General features: G+C 33.4%; 1 protein-coding gene across 10 annotated transcripts in view; it reads left to right on the plus strand.

Annotated features, from left to right (window-relative positions):
* The window catches only part of ANKHD1 (ankyrin repeat and KH domain containing 1), a 126,761-nt gene that overhangs the window by 82,128 nt on the left and 22,529 nt on the right, over positions 1 to 22,104 (plus strand). For 9 of the 10 annotated variants that reach the window (XM_059917252.1, XM_059917255.1, XM_059917253.1 and 6 more), the window contains 10 exons: positions 5,507 to 6,265; positions 12,103 to 12,248; positions 12,766 to 12,877; positions 13,365 to 13,510; positions 14,012 to 14,154; positions 14,594 to 14,807; positions 16,613 to 16,788; positions 17,007 to 17,169; positions 19,088 to 19,183; positions 19,648 to 19,764. In XM_059917252.1, coding sequence (XP_059773235.1) covers positions 5,507 to 6,265; positions 12,103 to 12,248; positions 12,766 to 12,877; positions 13,365 to 13,510; positions 14,012 to 14,154; positions 14,594 to 14,807; positions 16,613 to 16,788; positions 17,007 to 17,169; positions 19,088 to 19,183; positions 19,648 to 19,764 — 2,072 coding nt within the window. The remainder of the gene's footprint in view (positions 1 to 5,506; positions 6,266 to 12,102; positions 12,249 to 12,765; positions 12,878 to 13,364; positions 13,511 to 14,011; positions 14,155 to 14,593; positions 14,808 to 16,612; positions 16,789 to 17,006; positions 17,170 to 19,087; positions 19,184 to 19,647; positions 19,765 to 22,104) is intronic. The other variant, XM_059917262.1, reaches the window with a different exon arrangement.

Below are 22,104 nucleotides of genomic sequence, written 5' to 3' on the forward strand. Positions count from 1 at the left end.
GCCCAGTTGCTCTGCGGCATGTGGGATCCTCCTGGACCAGGGCTCGAACCTGTGTCCCCTGCACTGGCAGGTGGACTCCTAACCAGTGCACCACCAGGGAAGTCCCTGATGTTTTATTACTTACTGAATAGTGTCAAAATGAACTAACCTTTTAAGGAATCTTTCATTTTACTAAATTATTAGGGAAGGAAAAAATTAACACTGGTATCTAGACACTTGGCCCTTGCTGTTGCCAGATGCCAAGTGGTATTGCCAACCCAACATTTATTTATGTGGGAGCAAGCTGTGATAATGCATTGTGTTAAGATTTCATGTTAGTATTGATATAAATCGTGTGCATATTAGAATATCACTATAATTTAGGAAAAATCAATTGATGATGTAAAAGTACGTACACACTGAATCACCTGGGTAGATAGAAAAATCTATCTTAAATTATTAAATATACATTATATTCTCCTTAAAGTGGCTTTTTCTTAAAATTTCTCATTTATATAGCTAGAGAAGTTACTTTGAGTGATGAAATTGCTGTTTGACCGTTTTGCTTTTGTTTTTCCTAAGTCCATAGATTATACCTGCATTGCATATGTGACTAAGGATGGAGGAAGGATTCTTACTCTCTAGGACTCTCTTCCTATTCTAGCAATCATCTTTTCAAGTTTATAACATTTTACTCCTATCTGAAGTCTTTATTCATATCTGCATCCTTTTAAAATATATTCAGGCTCATAAATCTTACCCAGGTGTTTCTTATATATCCTACTATGATATTCTTTTCTTTCATGTGCACCATTCGTCCAGGCTCCGTCCATCTTGACTCATATTCTTCTGATTTAGGCAACTAATCTCACTTATCCATTGTTAGTTTTCAAGGATTTGAGATCCTAGCTGGCATCTGACAGAGGCCTCAGAATCACCTTTATAAACAAAATGTGAAACTAGGTAAGAGTGATATGCTCAGTTTTCTAGCATTGTTTAGCTTTATCATCTATAGTTATGAATATTCACATGGGAAAGGATACATAAGTAATATCAAACCTTTGTCTTTCCAAATTTAATATTGTAAATAAATTTGTTGATTGTAGCCACTTGTTGCATCTAATTCATTTGTAGTAACTGATTCTACAGAGATCCTAAAATAGGATTCTGGTTATTCTCTGTAGTTATATAGCTTAGAACTAACTAATCCATTGCAAAGCATTAAAATGATGTCAAGATAAACAATACACATCTTTTGTGTGCACCTCAAGGCCCTCTTGAGGAGTCATTTCTTTTCTCTGAACTCCTATAGCACTTTATTGGATCTTCCTTCTGGCTGTGGTCACTCCTGCACCTTCACCTTCCCTTTGGACTTCAAGTGTGGAAGGTTGAGTTAATCATACTTAATTCCTGGACTTTGTCATCATGACTCTGCTCTTGTTTTTACTTTGTTCCTTTTTATCCCTCTTTCCATACCCATGCTTCCCCTTAGGCAGTCATTCTAGTGTGTTTGATTTGCAGATTCTTTTGTTCTTACAAGTTCTTATAAAATGTTTACTACTTTATATATTTTTAAATTTACATAAATGGCATTATGCTGTAGATCCTGTTTTGTTTTTTACTTTTTTCACCAACACTGTTTTTAAGATCTATCCATATGTCTACCTCTAGATTGTTTCTACCTGCAGCATACATAGTGTTTCATCCTGTATATCCTCTATTTTTTACTTGTCCTTTCTCTCAATGATGGGTACCCAGATTGTCTCTCATTCCCCACCACCACAGACAATGCTGTGGTGAAAATTCTGGTACAGTCCCCTTATGGATCTGTATGAGAATTTCTATGGGATAAACTCAGGAGCAGAATTGCCTGTCATAGGAGTATGTAATGTTTATCTGACAAAGTACTGTGAATACACTCTTTAGAATGCTACAGCAGTTTACACTCCCAGCAGCAGTGTGTAAGGGTTACTATATTATACGCCCCCATCCCATTTCCGTATCTGCCAACGCTTGGCTTTATCCTTTTATTTGGATTTGTACATTTTTATCTCCCCTTTTAGACTGTAAGCTCCTCGAGGGCAGGGTTTAGATTGCTCGTCTTTGTATGGTCCACTATGGCTTGCTTGTACTAGACGTTAAATATTTGTTGAATAAATTAATAAATGCCAGGCTAAGAATATAGATTATTCTGAAGACAAAAGAAAATTATTAAGAATTTTTAAGAAGAGCGACATTGTGATTAAAGGTGATGTTTAAGAACTTAATCAAGAAATACTATTTTAGACTGCTGGGGAACAGATTGAAAACAGAACTATAAATGTAAAGTAAGTATTAGGTTAACATGATGCTTTATATCCCAGAGTTGTTATTGAAGTAGGTAACATGAAAAGTTCTCATTTTAATATCAAATCATTAAAATTGTATAGAAAAATTATATGTACAGTGAATGAGGTTGAGTGTTCCTCTGGAAATTTTACTACTAATATTCTCTAGTTTAATAGATTTCCATTAGTAATCATGCTTACGTGGATTTATGTATGCCCAAATTTAATAATGTCTTTTAACATATAACTGCTTATGTCCACCTCATTTCCTCACTGCCCATAAAAAAATAAAGGCCATGTTCTAAGCTGTCTCTATATCGTGGTTTCCTGTTGCAAACTTTTTTAATTAATGGAGGAAAAGTGAAAGTTGAGGAAGTAGGGTAGAAACCAAACCAAAGAGATAAGATAGTAACTTTACCTGTGTTCCTAAATATTAATTTATGATATCACTCAGTGCTACCAATGAGTAGAGAATGAATAGATTTATATATTTCTATCTGACAGTGGGCGATATCTGAGGAAGATGGAACTCTTTTACATTCTGGTGTCTTATACTACTACCTTCCTAGAGACTGAAAATTTTGTTGGTAAAAGGACACTTGTTAACATTCTCTGCTTTTCCCCAAAATGAAGGTGTTTCTTCAGCTTCTAGGAATAATTAGGTGACATTTGTTTTTCACCAACATGGCTTAGTCGTGATGTTATAGCTTGTATTAGTGCTTTGATGTGTATCTAGGCAATCCCACTAACTCCATGGATACAGATACTCAGTCATTGTCTATTTGGGGAAGAACTGCTTTTTGTGCATTACTTTCACCATCCTCTGTTCTTCCTGCTACATATATTTTGGGCTTTTTGTCTCTGTGTTCAGTTAAATAAGTTACTCTTTGTAATCTTGTGCTCTAAGCTTTTTGTATTTTATTTGTTAACAAGATACAGCCATTTCTCTCTGTTATTACCCTCAAAATTCTAGCCTTATTTTGGATTATCTTACTATTATAAGATTTAAAATCTGACTGTCCAATGTGGTCATAATTAATTACCAGTCTGATTAGTGTTGAACTCTTACCTAGTTTTCTTAATCTTAAATACAAATTACGAGACGCAAATTACAAAATACAAAAACTATACAGGGGTGTTTTAAAATAATGTTGGAGGAGCATTCAGAACTTCTTTGCAGAACTTCTGAATTTACTCTGCTGATGTCATTGAATTTGTTACACAACTGAAAATTTCCTTGCTGGGCTCGCAGATTCATACATTTCTATTTGTGGCAGTTAAACTCCCTTTTCCTACCAAGGATTGTCATTAGGTACCTTGAACAAGTAGAGCAAACCATTATTTCCTATGTGATCTTGCGGAAATAGTTGTAAAATTATCTCACAAACTAACGGCTTTTGCTCTGAAAGGATAAAGTCTGTTCTCACCACTTTGCTCAGATAGAAGTGTAAAATTGAATGTGGACAATACATTTTGCTGAATTTTGCGTTTAAAAAATAACTGTCTTTAAAGTAATTGCAGTGATTTTGGAACTGTGGTTGTCTGACCTCGTTAAAGACAGTATCTCAGGGAAAACCTGTTAGACTTTTTTTGATAATAACATGTTGCAGATATTTGAGCTGCCTGCAGTTTTGAGTTCTCCTATTCTAGCAAAAAAAGCAGTGAAATCTTTTATTTTTTTGTCTAGTAGTTTTGTCACCCTCTTGCAGTTCTGAGCATTTAAACATCTAATGGATTATTTTTTTCGTTTGGACCTAAGAATCATTTTGAATGCATTGGATGAGCTTATTTTTAAAATTCTGAAGTTACATATATTATTCATATATATTGACTACAGTCCTTAAGAATAGACAACTGTTTTTTACCCAGTTTTTTTTAAATAGCTTTATTGTTGTTTAATTTACACACCATAAAAGTTCACTCATTTTAAATGTACAATACAATGACTTTTAGCAAATTTACATAATTGCATAACCATCACCTCCATCTAGTTTTGGATCCGTCACTCCAAAAAAATCTCTCATGCCTGTTTGTGATCAATCCTCATTCTTACCACTATAATCCAGGCAACCACTATTTTCCTTTCTGTCTCTATAGATTTGCCTTTTCTCTATAGATCTGTTAAAAATGGAATTGTACGACATGTGGTCTTTTGTGTCTGGGTTCTTTCACTTAGCATAATGTTTTCAAGGTTCATCCACGTTGTAGGCTATATCAGTAGTTCCTTTTATTGCTGAATAGTCTCAGTTCTTCCTAAACAAGATTAAGCCTTGAATTTGCCTCTAAGTAGTTATTATATGTTTCCTCCACTTTATGCCCAGATGTTAGGATTGTTAATATTGATAATTATTTTGCCATGAGGGGAGTAAATTAATTTAAGTGTGATCGAAAACCTTAAATTAATGTATAGTTACTTCATTTTTAACATACACTGTCAATATGAGTAATCCTATATAGGAAGTCTGATTTTCTCCTAGGTAATATTCATTGTTTCTCTCATAGACTTTTACGTGAAGAGTTTATTTAAACTCAGAATAATTGTCCTTTGTGATACAAGTTTAATACAGTGTTCAGGTACAGAAGTGTTTAAGACTTAATTACTGAAAAATTTTAGAAGGTTATATCTTAAAAATTGATTTCAAATTATATTTTAATATAATAAAGAAACATTTTGGCAGTTTGAAAGACACTTTTCCCTACTTTGATCTACAAGTTACAGTTTCTTCCAGTAACCTGTACTTGCACAGTTAATATTGTAAAAAGAACAATTGGGCAGTTAAGCCAACATTAATGATACCCTCAACATTATTTTGATACTGCTTTAGATTTGATGTTCTTTAAAAAGTCCAATTAAATAAGCAGAATTTTGAGGTTCTTTCCTCTTTGATTTCCTTTTCTCCCTAATCCTGTCTTGTTTTCCAAAATCATCCAATCCAATAAATATTAGATTTTTTTAATTGAAAAAGTCACATTTTTTGAATTGGCAACATCCCTGTTTGTGCTATGTAAAATAGATGAGTCTGGTCTTTAATCTACCTACAACTGGTGTGAATCTGAACATTCATTCTATAGCATTAGTTATATGGGTTTTGGGAGGGAAGTATGTGGTGGGGGGGCGGAGGGAGGACTGGGATTTTTTTTTTTTTTTTTTTTTTTTTTTTTTAGCATGGCACATTTTCAAACATTTTTCATGTGCTTAGGTACATCCAAGCAGAAGTCCAGTTCCCTGCAGGTAGCAGATCAGGACGTACTGCCACCTTTTCACCCATACCAGCCTTTGGAGTGCATAGTAGAGGAGACTGAAGGAAAACTGAATGAACTGGGACAAAGAATTAGTGCTATTGAAAAAGCACAGCTTAAGTCATTGGAGTTAATTCAAGGTGAACCTCTGAACAAAGATAAGATAGAAGAACTTAAAAAGAACAGAGAAGAGCAAGTCCAGAAGAAGAAGAAAATACTGAAAGAACTGCAGAAAGTGGAAAGGCAGTTGCAGATGAAAACACAGCAGCAATTTACCAAAGAATACTTGGAAACCAAAGGTCAGAAAGACACAGTATCTCCACACCAGCAGTGCTCTCATAGAGGAGTCTTCCCAGAAGGGGAAGGAGATGGTAGTCTCCCAGAGGATCACTTTTCAGAGTTACCTCAGGTTGACACAATCTTATTTAAAGATAATGATGTTGATGATGAGCAACAGTCTCCACCATCGGCAGAACAAATTGATTTTGTCCCAGTCCAGCCTTTATCATCTCCACAGTGTAACTTTTCCAGTGAATTAGGTTCTAATGGGACAAATTCTCTTGAACTTCAGAAAGTATCAGGTAATCATCAGATTATAGGACAGCCTCAGATTGCTATTACTGGACACGATCAGGGGCTGTTAGTGCAAGAACCAGATGGACTAATGGTTGCAACTCCAGCCCAGACGCTTACCGACACTCTTGATGACCTGATAGCAGGTGGGTTAAGAAATATACCTGTAATAATTTCTCTTTAATCTTTGTGCTCAACTTCTTTATATGACTCTCCGAAAACACCAACTTGGTACTTTTCCATTTTAGAACTATCTTTATAAAATTACTCATTTCTTGAGGTGTTTTGGAAGTGAATTTAACTAAACTCAACAACACTAACACACAAAAGTGTGTTTTCCCTCTTCTTTTTTGTTATTTGCAAAAGCAAAGAAATAAAGTTGCCATGATACTTTATTTTAGACCTTTGGTATCAAAATCATCCTGTGTTGTATCTTGGGTAGGAGATCTCAAAATAGAATTTCTTTGTAGGCTTTAGAGATAATCATATAAGGTTAGACATTTAATTTTCCTGCTGGTGATTTTCATATTTGGAAATCAGAATTCTAAATCGCATTGCTTTTTCTTTATTTATAATTTTATTAGATCAATTTAAATATTTCTAATTAAAAGGGATGTTCAGAAAAAAAATATAAGCATTCCATGTTTTTAAAATATTTGTGGTTAGAAGATCATTGTCAACTTGATAACGATTTAGAGATTGGGATTTTTGTATTAACTGTCTTGATGAAAGCAGACAGACACCACACAGACACAGACACACACACACAGACACACACACACAGACACACACACACACACAGCAAAGCAAAAAAGAAACCAGCCGTATAAACTTACAGTATATGTTTCTGTTTATTGTTGTGTGGAAAATTACAACTAGATATGAAATGAGGTGCACAAGTTTACTTTCCGTTTCATTGTCCTTGCAGCAGTGGGAAAACAGTGCAATTAATCATTTACCTTCCTAAAGATGGCTGGTGAATGTATCACCTCCATGAGAGCCCAGTTCAGAAATGCAGCCAGAATGGCTGTTGACAGTGGATGAAGACCAAGAACTAAGATGTAGCTGGAGTGATATTCAAAGGCAGGCCAGTCCTCTGTCTCTTGATTGCAACATTTTTTTTCTTTACTGTTGTCTGTTTCTTCTTGTCATATTCTCCTCCCCTCCTCCCATCCCAGTTATGCTATCCCAGTTTCCTTTCTTCTTTTGTGAGCCTTTAGTCTTCCTAATCTTTACTGAATCTTTTAAAATGTGGAGTAAGATTACTTAATTCAGGAATTTTATTGGGCATGTGTATGACTTCCAGTGGTTATAGAATTGTAATAGTGCCTTTGAGGCTCCTCTGATATGTAATAGGTATTGCTGTGCAGAGGAGGAATGTCTTAGTTTTCATAAAGAAAATAAAAATGCTGAGAAATGTTTTAAGGAGTTAGAGTCTTTATTCTTTAATTTTGTTTTTGTATCTTCAGCCCATAGCCACTTAACTCAAATTGACTTTGTGTCATTAGCATTGCAAGTTGTTATAAATTTTGAATAAACTCTTATAGTTCATTTATGGTTCTGATTTCTAATCTGGTAAAAGCAGATATTGGAGTGTGAAGTATGATTATAAATAATAATGATGAAACTGGTGACCTGAGAGTAACATTTTTAAGACTTAGGGTTCTATAAATATCATTATAATGTTCCTAATTAAGTACTCAGTTTACAGTTATGAAACCCACATTATTGATCAGTTTAGTTTGTTGGAACTTAGGACCTGTCCTTTTTTTTTTTTTTTTAAAGGAGAAACAGCTCTAAAGGGAACTTGTAGGTGTTAACTTTATGGTAGTATTTACTGCTGTTTCTTGTAGAGGAGGTCAAATTCTGGTTATTTCACTGAAGTATTTGTTATATTGAAATGACCTTTTACAAAGTTCACATGAAACTTCAAAAAATTGGTTTAGAAAACATCTTTTAATTACATTTAACATTACTATAAACGAATAAAATTTAATTTCTTTTAGACATTAATGTCTAGTGACAGTTGGCCCACCATATTGTACAATATTCTTTTATTAATATGCTTTAAAGTATAAATCTGTCAATACATTAAAAATTATACATTTTTTTCTCGTTTTTTTTTTTTTTTTGGCTGCTTGGCTTGTGAGATCTAGTTCCCCCACCAGGGATCAAACTCAGGCGCCCAGCAATGACAGTGCCTAGTCCTAACCACTGAACCTCCAGGGAATTCCCTAAAAATTATCTTTGTTTAAAAATACTTTCATTTTGCTGAAGCTTACATTTTAAAATATATAGCAATAATTAGATTTTCTTTGTTCAAAATGATGACTTATCTCAAAATTTAAAACTTTATTGAGTCTAAGTTTCTGTTAATTTCTTAATTGAAGTTGAAATAAATTAAATAAGAATGAATTAGGTAAATACCTAATTCTGTGATTTTATGATATGTTAATATACCAGTAGAATTATAGATCAGAACAAAGATATAATTAATTTTACCTAAATTAAATCTAGTTATCATGCCTCATAGTTAATAAAAGAGAGGAAGAGAGGATACTGTACATCTTACAAGTTTACTTTAGATAATATTCATATATAATAGCAATAAGTGTCACTCTTTAAATATAAGAGTATTTTTCTTTATTGCTGTTCTACTCTCAAAATATTTGTCATGATAATGAGTTGGTTAGATACATAATTTATTAATGTCATAACTTGACTAGCTGACTGACAGCCATAACTATATAGTCTTAAACGTATCATACTTGATATAGTCTCAGCCAGAATATATGTATACTCTTGATTGGAAGCGTGGTTGTTCAGGTCCATTTCTTCTGAAATTAAGTGTCAGTCTTTTAGAAGTTATCGTAATAGCAAGTGATTCTCAGTTCAGATATCTAGAATTAAGGTCTGAAAATAAAAAGCAATTTAAAGAAATTCAAAATAGCTTTGACCATTGAGCAGTTCTAGAAACATCTAGTAAAATTTTCAGTCTTAATATATAAAGAAGCTTGGTTAAAAAATCAACTAATATCACTTTATTTACATTTATTGAGTGCTTACCATGCACCAAGCTCAGTGCTAAATGCTTTTATATACATTATCTCATGGGCTCTTTATAGTAATACTATAAAATAAGTCCATATCCCATCTCTGTTTTTCTGTTGAAAACTGAGGCTATAATGGAAATTAAGTTGCTAGTAAGTGTTAAGATTCAAACTCAGTTCAGCCAGTTTAAGAACCTTAGAAGTAAAATGCATGCATCTGATTCAACTTGAAGTTCTGAGTTTATATTAAAGATATTATTTCCTTAGACTTCTAAATTCTACTAAATAACAATTACCCTTATTATTTTTGTATTAAGATTTGATGTGCGTGTAAGGTTTAATATAGTTTTGTGACTTGAGAACATTGTTACTGTTGTTGACATCTTAATAGGCTCTCTTCAAACAAATTCCAATTCTATAGTATCTTGCTTTAAGTAATCCTGTGATAGTCATTTTAGGCTTAAGAATAAAAAAGTAATTAGGAAATTATCTTTGAGGGAATTTACAGTAAAATATCTTTAAGTAATAATTTCTTCTAATAGATGTTAATATTTTATTTATAGATTGTTATTTATATGGAACTATTTAATAAAGTTACTATTATCTAAAACAGGTTACAGTGATTTAATTTCTTAAGGCCTTGCAACATAGTTTACTTATACCTAATATCTGAGATTTTTATGTAGTAAAGTTTATTACTGTCTTCCATATTGCCTACAAAACTATCTTAAATTGCATAAAGAATTAAGTAAAATATTGCACTTATTTAGTTCTTCTATCACCCCATTTTAGGATAGTGCATAAATTTAATTTGAATTATGTAGTGACTTTTGTGATAGTGATCTGTTTTGGTCATTTTCAGAGACATTTTGTTCAGAAATAGAAAACATTTTAGGATTTATGAAAAAAATTTCATAGTCCTGGTATAATTTTATCTTCATAAAACCTTTATTCCACATGTACTTTAAAAATCTTTGCTACTTTCTAGTTTTATCTTTAGAACTTTTCATATGTAATTAATCCTATTAAAGTCACTTCTGTGGAATGTTTCTGATTGTCATTATTGCAGGGAGGAAAAAATGTCTTGAGGATACTGTTGTACAAAAATGTACAATCAATGTGACAATACATTTTTGATAACAGCTGTTAAATGTACAAAAGTATTTTTTAAAAACCAACTCTGTAAAAAAGTCTTTTATAACGTCACATTCTGGCATAGCACTCTAGTCAACTATTTTAAATTTTTTGAATATCTGTTTTTCATAATAACAGAAAGAGATAACATGAATAAACAAATTTAATGATAGAAAAGTAATTCTTTAGTAAGATATATGTTGATAATTATACGACTACTGTTAAAATCTTACTATTACAAAGGTGCCATATATCAATGTTTAGTGTCTTGTTTCTGGAACTGTTTCCAAACATATCAGCTGTTTTGAGGAGGCATAACAAAATACTATCTGCTTTTAATTCATTCAATGACAAAAATTTTTAAAGCTTTGTTTTCATTGTGCATGTTCTTACAGGCAAAAGAAATATTTATAATAATCATTTTTATTTGTAACCATATAGTTAAATTATGTATATTTATGTGGTGACAGAAGCTGTAGAAATTCATATTATCAAGATGTGATTTTATATATATTTGTTGCGAGGGGGGAGGGACAGCTCATGTAGAAACATATCTGAACATCTTAAAATTTGCTATTATTTAAAGCATACTATTAAATATAGTGTAGTACTATAATAATAGTGTAGTACTATTAGCATACTACACTTATCTTTCATACTTGTGATCAGTATCCTTGATTGGGATCCAGTCATATCAAAATTCTAGAGAGAAAGCATTCTCCAATCCTTGAAATGCTTACATTTTTCTTTAAGACCTGTGTGTTTTTGATTGACTTTTAGTGTGGGTAAGAGGAGGTTATTGCCATCACTGAAACTTTGTTGTCTTTTTCTGTATTATTAATGATTATATGTTTTTTCTGAGTTTTTTCTCTCGAGTGAACTATAATGTTTTTAGTTTTCAATGCAGTGATTAATAGTGCTGAAAATCCTATAAAATACCTGATAATTACATATATTAGGCACTTACCATACCAAACACTTGTGTTAAATACTTTTTGCACATTTCTCGTGGATAATTCACAACATCCCTCTGAGATAGATCCTATTTCCCCCTTCACGGGGCAAACTCCATCTCATGTAAGAAAAGAAATATGCAGAAACATAAAGATATAATTTCCTTTAATTCAGTTTCAAACACCACATTTTGAGGTCCCAAATAAAAGTTCCAATGTTCATTTTTAAAATAGTTTGATTTTCAGACATTGATTCATTTTAGCAAATTTTCAGAGTAAATATTGAATTTTAAAAACACATACTCTCTGCTGTTTATGTGAGAAATATTCTAACTTGTTCTTCCCCTTTTTCTGCTTTGTCTGCTTCTTTTTTCTTTTTTCCTTCTTTTTTTTTAATGCATTGTCCTCAGGATGTTTTTATCTAATTGCCTTTTACAAACTAAGATATAAAATTCCTTTTTTTTTTTATTGGAAACTATTTTCTCCCTATTGACAATATTAAAGGCTACCATTTGTTGTATATGCACTAAATATCAGGTACGATGCTCAATATTTTACTTCATTACCTCAAGGGGTTTTCCCAACAACCTTACAATGGAGGTACTGTAATTATCATCCCATTTTACACATAAGGAAATTGAGGTTCAGAGACATTAAATTACTTGCCCAAGATCAGAAAGTCATTGGTAGAACTGGGATTCAAACATATGTCCATCTGACTCAAGCTTGTGATTTAACTACTACATTATATTACTGCTATAGAACTTTCCATTTTCTGTGTTTTTCTGTACACAAATGTCATTACTCTTTCAAGTAGAATTCAGCAATATGAATATTGTTTTTCAGCTGTGAGTAGCAGAGTGCCCACTGGTTCAAACAGTTCCTCTCAGACGGCAGAATGTCTTACACCTGAGCCCTGTTCACAGTCTCCAAGCAATGTGGCTTCCCAGTCTGTGCCTCCTGTGTATCCTTCAGTTGACATCGATGCACATGTGAGTAGACTGCTTTATTTATTTATTTATTTATTTATTTATTTAATTTATTTGGCTGTGTCGGGTCTTAGTTGCAGCATACGGGGTCTTCGTTGTGGCATGCGGGATCTTTCATTGTGGCGTATGGGCTTCTCTAGCTGTGGCGCGTGGGCTCCAGAGTGCCCAGGCTCAGTAGTTGTGGCATGTGGGCTCTCTTTGTTGTGGCCCATGGGCTCTAGAGCGCAAGGGCTCAGTAGTTGCGGCATGCAGGCTTAGTTGCCCTGCGGCATGTGGGATCTTAATTCCCCGACCAGGGATTGAACCCTTGTCTCCTGCATTGGAAGGTGGATTCTTAACCAGTGGAGCACCAGGGAAGTCCCTAGACTGCTTTATTTAAATTTATTTTGCACATTCTGATTTTCTTTGGAAAGGAAAAGATTCTTTGTACATTAATTGTGAAAATAAATATTATTTGCTCTTCAATCAATAACCCCATTGTAAACAGAAAAAAATCTAAGTTTTTTTTTCCTTTTCCTAGACTGAGAGCAACCATGACACAGCATTAACACTAGCTTGTGCAGGTGGCCATGAAGAACTTGTATCTGTACTCATAGCACGAGATGCTAAAATTGAACACAGAGACAAAAAAGGTAAGAAATGTTAGTGAGAAAGTTGGAGAGTAATTATATCAGAAAACAATTCATTTTTTACTATCAATAAGTGGTTCCTAGACTATTCAGTGAAAAAATGGGTTCACATATTTCAATTAAGAATATCTGGATTTGTTAATCTTCAGAGCCAAATTATTCTTCAAAAATTCAAAAATTAGACTTTAGATCATCAAGGAAGCAAGTTGTGTTTAGCTTTCTCCTTAATCTAAAAGTAGAGCATGCAGAGGTATCAAAGTTTATTATGAATATAAACTTTAATAGTTTTGTTTGACTTAGCATTTTCTTTTTATCAGGTGTTTATGGGGTTTTGTCACTAACAAATTAGGGTTTAAAGCAGTTTTATTTTAAATGATTATAAGTATCTGCCCTAAAGACCTTTTCCTACTAAAATAATAGAGAATTAAAAACAGTGCCTTAATATGTTAAAAAACACAAATTTGACTGAGATTTTTATTTTCTGATTTAGGTTTCACACCACTAATCCTGGCAGCAACAGCAGGACATGTTGGAGTTGTTGAAATCCTTTTGGATAAAGGTGGAGACATAGAAGCACAATCTGAACGAACTAAGGATACTCCGCTTTCATTGGCATGTTCTGGTGGACGTCAGGAAGTATGTTAATGTTAATTTTCATTTCGTAAACATTTTACTTGTATTTTAAATATGCATATGCTTAGTAATTTAGCTACATGAATAAAACTTGCATGTGTTTTGACATGTTCTATATATTAAATTTAATGAGAATAGTAAATACCCTTTTAAAGAATGTTTCTTGCCTTTCAGGCAAAATAAAAATTCTCATCATCCTTACGTTTATTGGGATTCAATAGAGCACAGTCCTAACACATGAAATGCAAATTTATCACTCAATAATTGAGGAATAGAAACAGTAACAACTTGTTATTTCAGTATAATTGGAATTTCATAGCTCTGAATTCCTTGATATGAAATTGACTTCATTTCTGTAGTGCTGATATTTGAATATTTAGGGTCTAATTAAAATGTTAAGTATTTAGACAAGGAAGTTATAGGTCCCATTTCTTTGTGCTTCCTTCATTATAAGATGGACCCTTGGTGTAAACTAGATTTCTCTGTTCATATTTTACTTTGTAGGTAGTAGACTTGCTGCTGGCTCGGGGTGCAAATAAAGAACATAGGAATGTGTCTGATTATACACCACTGAGTCTAGCTGCATCTGGAGGATATGTTAATATCATTAAGATTCTGCTTAATGCTGGGGCAGAAATTAATTCAAGGTATCTATCACCTGTTTATTTTATTACTCATGATTAGTAAATTATTACCTTGGAATTAAGTGTTTTCCCCTAAATATTTAGACAGATACCATTTTTAATTAAGATAGTACTAAAGTTGCAAGGCCAACAATTATTCCTATAATGTGCTTATAAGTAATCAGAGCTTATTTCAGCTAACGTTGCTGTTTTTAAAGAGGTTTCATTTCAGAAAACACTGTTATATATAGTTGGAAATTTATGGCCTCTGAATAGGGATTATGTTTTAAATTGTGAGATTTTCCTATTTCTAATTATTAGTCTAAACAAATAAAATCTATTCATTGGAGTTAGAAACCTTTCTTCTTACTGAAGCTTTTTCATTTTTTATGTTCTCTATGCTTTTTAAGAAAGCAATAGGCAACATATTATTTTAATTTTCTAAGCACATTTCCCCCCTTAGGACTGGGAGTAAACTAGGTATATCTCCCCTGATGTTGGCTGCAATGAATGGACATGTTCCTGCAGTGAAACTGCTACTTGATATGGGTTCAGACATTAATGCCCAAATAGAGACCAATCGGAACACAGCTCTCACCTTGGCCTGTTTCCAAGGACGAGCAGAAGTAGTGAGTTTGCTTCTGGACCGAAAAGCCAATGTTGAACATAGGGCAAAGGTAAGCATTTTATAACTTGTCATCTACTTCAGATATATTTTTAATAGAAAGAGCAACTTAAATTGAATGTACTATTTTAAATTATCATAAGTTAAAACTGATGCCCCAATGCAGAACTGAAGAATAGTTGTAAACAATGTGTCACTGACCATTGGTCAGTGGCAGACTATCACCATTCATGACTTTTATTAAAGACAGTGAAGAAAAATAGAATCAGTACTTTTTTCCACCTTCAGCCTTGAGTGGCTTTTTATTAATCCTCCAGTTTGCAACTTTTGAATGTAGTAAATTCTTCTGTAGTAAGATATGTTTGTAGTAGAATTATTTTGTATAGTCCTTTAATGTAGATTTTTAAAGAACTCCTTTAATGAGGCATGTACTTACCATTGGTAAAAACTCCAATCAAAAAAATTGCTGCAGGGACTTCCCTGGTGGCTCAGTGGTTAAGAATCCACCTGCCAATGCAGGGGACACGGGTTGGATCCCTGGTCCAGGAAGATCCCACATGCCGCAGAGCAACTAAGCCTGTGCACCACAACTACTGAGCCCACGCACCACAACTACCAAGGCCGTGCACCAGAACTACTGAAGCCCACATGCCTAGAGCCCGTGCTCCACAACAAGAGAAGCCACCACAATGAGAAGCCTTCACACCACAACAGAGAGTAGCCCCCACTCGCCACAACTAGAGAAAGCCCACACAGCAACAAAGACCCAATGCAAGGACTTCCCTGGTGGTGCAGTGGTTAAGAATCCACCTGCCAATGCAGGGAACACGGGTTCAAGCCCTGGTCTGGGAAGATCCCACATGTGCGCCACAACTACTGAGCCTGTGCTCTAGAGCCCACAAGCCACAACTACTGAGCCTGTGTGCTGCAACTACTGAAGCCCACGCACCTAGAGTCGGTGCTCCGCAACAAGAGAAGCCACCGCAGTGAGAAGCCCGCACACCGCAACAAAGAGTAGCCCCCGCTGGCCGCAACTAGAGAAAGCCCGTGTGCAGCAACGAAGACCCAACACAGCCAAAAATAAATAAATAAGTTTGTTAAAAAAAAAAAAGCAAAAAACAAAAAAGACCCGATACAGCCATAAATAAATAAATAAATAAAAGCATGACTATTAAAAAAAAAATTGCTGCATAGATTATACAATTAAGACAACTAAAACCTAATCTGACCACGACAGATTACTTTTTGTATTACAAGTATTCAGTGTGACCCATTTATATATTAGAAGTCCTAAAGAAAGCCATATTATTTTGGTAATGATACCAGTAGGAAAAGTCTTCTGGTGAAATGTTGGAGACTAATGAGCAAAGACACATGCATAAAATTTATAAAATGATATTTTAATCTATTTTACCCAAGTTTGAGTAGCATTTAAGGAATTTATCCTGGGTTATTTAGCAGACTGCCTTTTCAGATAGAGTATATTCTAAACAAGATAGAGTATATTCTAAACAAAGTTTTCCCATTGAACATTGTGCCATATTTAATTTTCTTTTTATTCGTTTTAATATTTCTGTTTGTTGTGCAGAGCAGTTATTGTCTCATGTAAATTTATAACAGTAGAGATGTTATGAAATTGTTTATTTTTCTAGCATGAGGGTAGTATAAGAGAAATCATTCTAGCATGTCTAACTGAACCTAACAATTTTCACTTGCTGTTTAGTAAAGCTTAAGAGTGAATGTTGCTTAGCTCTCTTGTGAGAGAAAATCAGAAATAGAATACACATATAAGTCAATTGTTTCAGTCCCTTAAAGAAATTAATATAATTTACTCACATAGTTTTTTGGTTTAAACAGACTGGTCTTACCCCCTTGATGGAAGCTGCTTCTGGAGGATATGCAGAGGTTGGAAGAGTTCTCCTAGATAAAGGAGCAGATGTCAATGCCCCCCCTGTGCCTTCCTCAAGAGATACTGCTTTAACAATAGCAGCGGACAAAGGTCACTACAAATTTTGTGAGCTCCTGATTAATAGGTGGGTAAATTTTATATTTATTTATAGAATTTCTGTGATCCCTTTCACATTTCAGAGCCTTTACAGTTAATAAAATTGTTTTACTTTATTGACATTTTAAAGAACAGATTATTTGTTTGCTGTTTTATAAAAGATGAAAGACAAATTAGAGAAAAATAGAAAAAGTCAGCCTCTTCCCATAGGAAACAAACCATATTAACATTATTTGATTTTTATAGGGGAGCCCATATTGATGTTCGTAACAAGAAGGGAAACACACCACTTTGGTTGGCATCCAATGGTGGTCATTTTGATGTGGTGCAGTTGCTAGTGCAAGCAGGTGCTGACGTGGATGCAGCAGATAACCGGAAAATCACACCTCTTATGTCAGCATTTCGCAAGGTAACTTAATGTGGGGAAAAAGGGTAGAATTTGTTTAAAACTACTAAATTTTAAGTTGAAATCATGTGAGAAAGATAAATTGGTCTTGAGGAATTGACTCTGTTCCTATATACAAACCTTTGCTGTCTTTCCACTTTCTTTGTGGCCAAATCTAAGAGCTATATGGTAGTTCCCTATAAGCAACTTGGTTCTTAAATCACTTGGTGTCTTGACTAGTTTTGTTATGTTTTTGTACATAAAACGTGAGATTTAAGGACAGATATTATATGTAGATGAATGTTTTCTCTACCTAAAGAACAAAAACAAGTGGACTCTCATAAAAATTTATTATACCTCCTGTATATATTAAGGCTTACTTATCTGCTCTATTTTACAAAGCTTTCCCATTGCAATTGTGATAAAATGTAAACTACTTAACGTGGCTTACAAAGCCCTGCATGATATGGCTCATGCTAGCCTCAAACCAATCATTTCTATTCCCCTTCCCCTTTGGTCACTACAGTTCAGCCACTGGCCTAGAATGCACTAAATTTTTAAATTCCTGAGGGCCTTTGCTCACTGGTTTTCTTTTCCTGAAATGTTCTTTCCCTTACTCTTCACCTGGCTCACTTCTCTTCATCCTTTAATATCTACTCATCCTTAAAAATCACTTCTCAGAAAGTCCTTTTCTAAATCCCAATCTGAAAAGTTTCTCTTGTTCTCTTTTATAGTTCACTGTTATTTTCCTTATCTCATTTTGTAATTATACATTCAAACATGTATTACTTTTTTAATGCCCATCTCCCCAGTCAGACTACAAGATCTATGAAGGCTGAAATTCATGACTGTCTTTTTCACCAGTGTTTATACCCAGTTGTTCAGCTCAGTGCCTAACACATACTAGATGGTCAGTAAATAGCTATTGAATGAGAGCAGTGTAAGTTATGAGTCTTAAAAAAAATCTTAAATATTTCCCTTTTTTTTCAATTTTTTTCTTTCCTTTTAATTGAGGTATAATTGATATATAGTAAAAACACAAATCTAAGGTACATGAATTTTGATAAATGCATTCACCTATGTAACCCATACTTCATAAAGATATAAAATACTTCCATAATCCTAGAAAGTTTCATCATGCCCATTCTCAGTTAATTCCCTGCCCCAGAGGCAACCACTTTTCTGATTTTTGTCACCATCAGACTAATTCTTTTTTTTTTTTTTTTTTTTTTTTTTTTGTGCCGCACCATGTGGCGTGTGGGATCTTAATTCCCCAACCAGGGATCGAACCCGTGCCCCTTGCATTGGAAGCATGGAGTCTTAACCACTGGACTGCCAGGGAAGTCCCCCCATCAGACCAATTCTTGAAGATTAAACGAACTTTAGTAGGAGGGGAAACAATGCAAGTTTGGTTATGTTAAAATAGATGTACTTATAATTGATTACAGATCATCCAGCCCCTGATAATGGCATTTAGAAAGTGTTTTACCTAGATTCAAGTCATAGAACTCAAGATAAATATGACAACCTACCTCGTTTAGTTTTGTAAGATAGAGCCAAAATAATGCTTTGAAATCTAGAACATCCTCTTTGTTTTTGGACTAATTTCCCTTTTATATTGAGATTCATTTCACATCACCAATTTTTATTTTACTAATAGATTTATTCTAGGAGATATATTTTTTTTAAAGTTTGTCTATTTTCAATGGGATGTGGGCAGATTAAATTCAGGAGAAATGTCGTTTGGTCCACCATATATTTCCCAGCATGTTGTACTTATCGTTTTCTGATTATAAACTCAACACTGTTTTTACTTTCATAATTTCAATTTTAAGTTTAGTAAACTCTCAAGTGTTACTGTACCTTTTACCCTTAAGTTTTTAAGCATATGGGCCAATTTTCAAAGTATTCTTTTGTGTATTTTTTGTTATACTTCTTACAGGGTCATGTAAAAGTTGTTCAGTATTTGGTGAAAGAGGTCAATCAGTTCCCTTCTGATATAGAATGCATGAGATACATAGCAACAATCACAGATAAGGTAGGTTTAATATGCTGTTGAAGCACATTTTTGTTCTTTGTGGAATTATATGCCAGAGTATATGTTAGCAGACCGTTCTTTTCATCCTCTATGAGACTGATCATCTGATTTTTCTATGCTTTAGTTTCCCCATTTGCAAATGAAGAATGGGTATAATATTCTTTATAAATTATTTTGAGATTTCTTTCCTATTATGGACCATAATTACAGTGACTGCAGCTAAAGTTTATTACTAGACTATTAGCCTGATTAGAAAATTTTCTAAGAACACAAACTTTTTAGAAAATGGTACCTTATTTTGATTTTTCAATCAAAGACTAGACTCAAAGGATAGCTTAATTTGGTTTAGTGAATATTCAGTAATTTGAGGCTTTAAGCCCTGAACTTTGGTATACTTATCAGCTCAAGTTTTATTGGCCTGTTTATGTGTTCCTATATTTATATAATTCCATTTTCCACTATAGGAACTGTTGAAAAAATGTCACCAGTGTGTTGAGACAATTGTGAAGGCTAAAGACCAGCAGGCTGCAGAAGCAAATAAGAATGCAAGTATTCTTTTAAAGGAACTTGATCTGGAAAAGGTGAGTGGGAAAAATAATTTTCCTTATTAGAAATGGTTGAAAATCTAGTAGAATAAATTTGCCACTGATATGACCATAATCTTAACAAAATCTCTTTTTAAAAAATGATTAATAGATTATCAAACTACCATCAATTTTTTGATTCTGACCTATACATAAAAAATATTTTTAACCATGTAAGTGAGGAATTAGTTTTTGAGCAGATCACAATTTTCCAAATGACATTACTGCCTAAGTGGTTTTAATATTAGTCTGGGAAGAAATTTTTTAAAACATTGGAAATCTTTTGTTTATTATAAGATCTGGGCTATAAGTGGTTTATTAGATCCTTAATTAAAGAGTAAGTGTCTAAGTTTCCTAGGATGTGTGGTAGTATAATGGAAAAAGTTAAAAAAAAAAAAAGGTCGCTTTTCTGACACTCAGTGTGCTTACCTTGAAAAGGAGGGTGTTGTTATGAACCCAGAAGTTATATTAAAAGAATAAATAGCATAATCAAGTAGAGTTATTATAGGAATGCAGGAGATAGCTTAACATTAAGATATTTTGTTGATGATAAAAGGAAGGAAAAAGATCATTTTGAGAGACGCGAAAATTTTGACATCAATTTTTAGTTTATTTAAAAAAAAAAAACAAAACTTGTAAGTTAAAAACAGAAGAAAAAATTGCTTACAAATCAATGAGAAAGGGACTTCCCTAGTGGTTCAGTGGTTAAGACTTTGCCTCTAATCCCACATGCCTCGCGGCCAAAAAACCAAAATATAAAACAGAAACAATATTGTACAAATTCAATAAAGACTTTAAAAATGGTCACCAAAAAAAAAAAAAAAAATTGAGAAAAAGATAACTTGCCCAGAATGAAAAATGATCACACAAATGGGCAATTCACAGAAGAAATATAAATGTTCAATAAATAGATGGAGAACGCTCAACTTCATGAATAAACAAAGAAATGCACAGTGAAAGAGTGATTTAAATTTCTTTTACCAGATTAGGAAAACTTAAAATTTAAAGGTTTGATAATAGATATTGATGGCTAGAGTGTGGAGAAATTAACATTCTAGTATGATTTTTGATGTATGGTATAAATTAGTATAACTATTAATGGAGATGATTTGACAAATGCATTAAATTAAAAAGGGTGCATACCTTTACTCCAGTCACTCCTCTTCTAGAAATTTAGCCTAAGGTAAATACTTTGACAAATGCTCAAAGATGTGAATATACAAAAGGACATTCACTGTTAAATTGCTTATAATAGGGGCAAGGGTATAAACCTTAAAGTTTTATCGTTAGGAAATTAAATAAATTTTAATACCTCCATGATAAACTTGATTACAGTTAAAATCAGAAGGGGAAAAATAATATTCATTTTAAAATGAAGTTTGAAGTTTGATGACTACTAAGGTCCCTCCTATGTTCTATAATTTTTATTTTTGTGTAACTACCCAGGGATATGGTCAGCAATTCCTTAAACAGCCATTTTGCTCTTATGCCAACCGAGTGATGAAACTGCATATTCAGTTAATAATTATTTTTTCTCTTAATCCTCAGCCCCTTTTTCATTTACATAGGGTGTTGACAGACTTTTTATTTTTTTATTCTTTATTTTTTTAATTTTAATTTTTAAACTTTTTTGGTTTCGCCTCATGGCTTGTGGGATCTTAGTTCCCCGACGAGGGACTGAACCCAGGCCCTTGGCAGTGAGAGCGCAGAGTCCTAACCACTGGACCACCAGGGAATTCCCAACAGACTTTTTCTATAAAATGCTGAAGAGTAAATATTTTAGGCTTTGTAGGCCCATATGATCTCTGTCATAACTCCTTGACTCTGCTGTTGTAGCACGAAAGCACCCATAGACAATGCCTAAATGAATGTGTTCCAATAGAACTTTATTTATGGACATCAAAATTTTAATTTCATAATATTTTCACATGTCACAAAATATTCTTCTTTTTATTTTTTCAACCATTTAAAATGTAAAAGTTAGTCTTAACATTCAGGCCATAGTTTGCTGACGCCTGATTAGATAAATAAAAATGTCAAAGAGTAACTTACGACTCAGAATGGTAAATTATAGTTTTGAGGAAAATGCTTTACTTAATTACCAGGACAACTGGACTTCATTGACAAATTCTTATGGTGAGCCTTTTTTAGATAATTTCCATACAAATATGAGTAATCTGATGTGTTTTCTGTTTGTTTCGAATTTTCATTATGATGTGAAGCGACCATTACCATGTTCCCCTGTCTGAAAAAAAAATATTTTCTAGTACTAACCAAAGCAAAACTATAAAGTAAGACAAAAGTAATTTCTGTAATGGCCTCCTGTGGATATTTTCA

This window comes from Balaenoptera ricei, chromosome 3, assembly GCF_028023285.1.
Source record: "Balaenoptera ricei isolate mBalRic1 chromosome 3, mBalRic1.hap2, whole genome shotgun sequence".
NCBI lineage: Eukaryota > Metazoa > Chordata > Mammalia > Artiodactyla > Balaenopteridae > Balaenoptera > Balaenoptera ricei.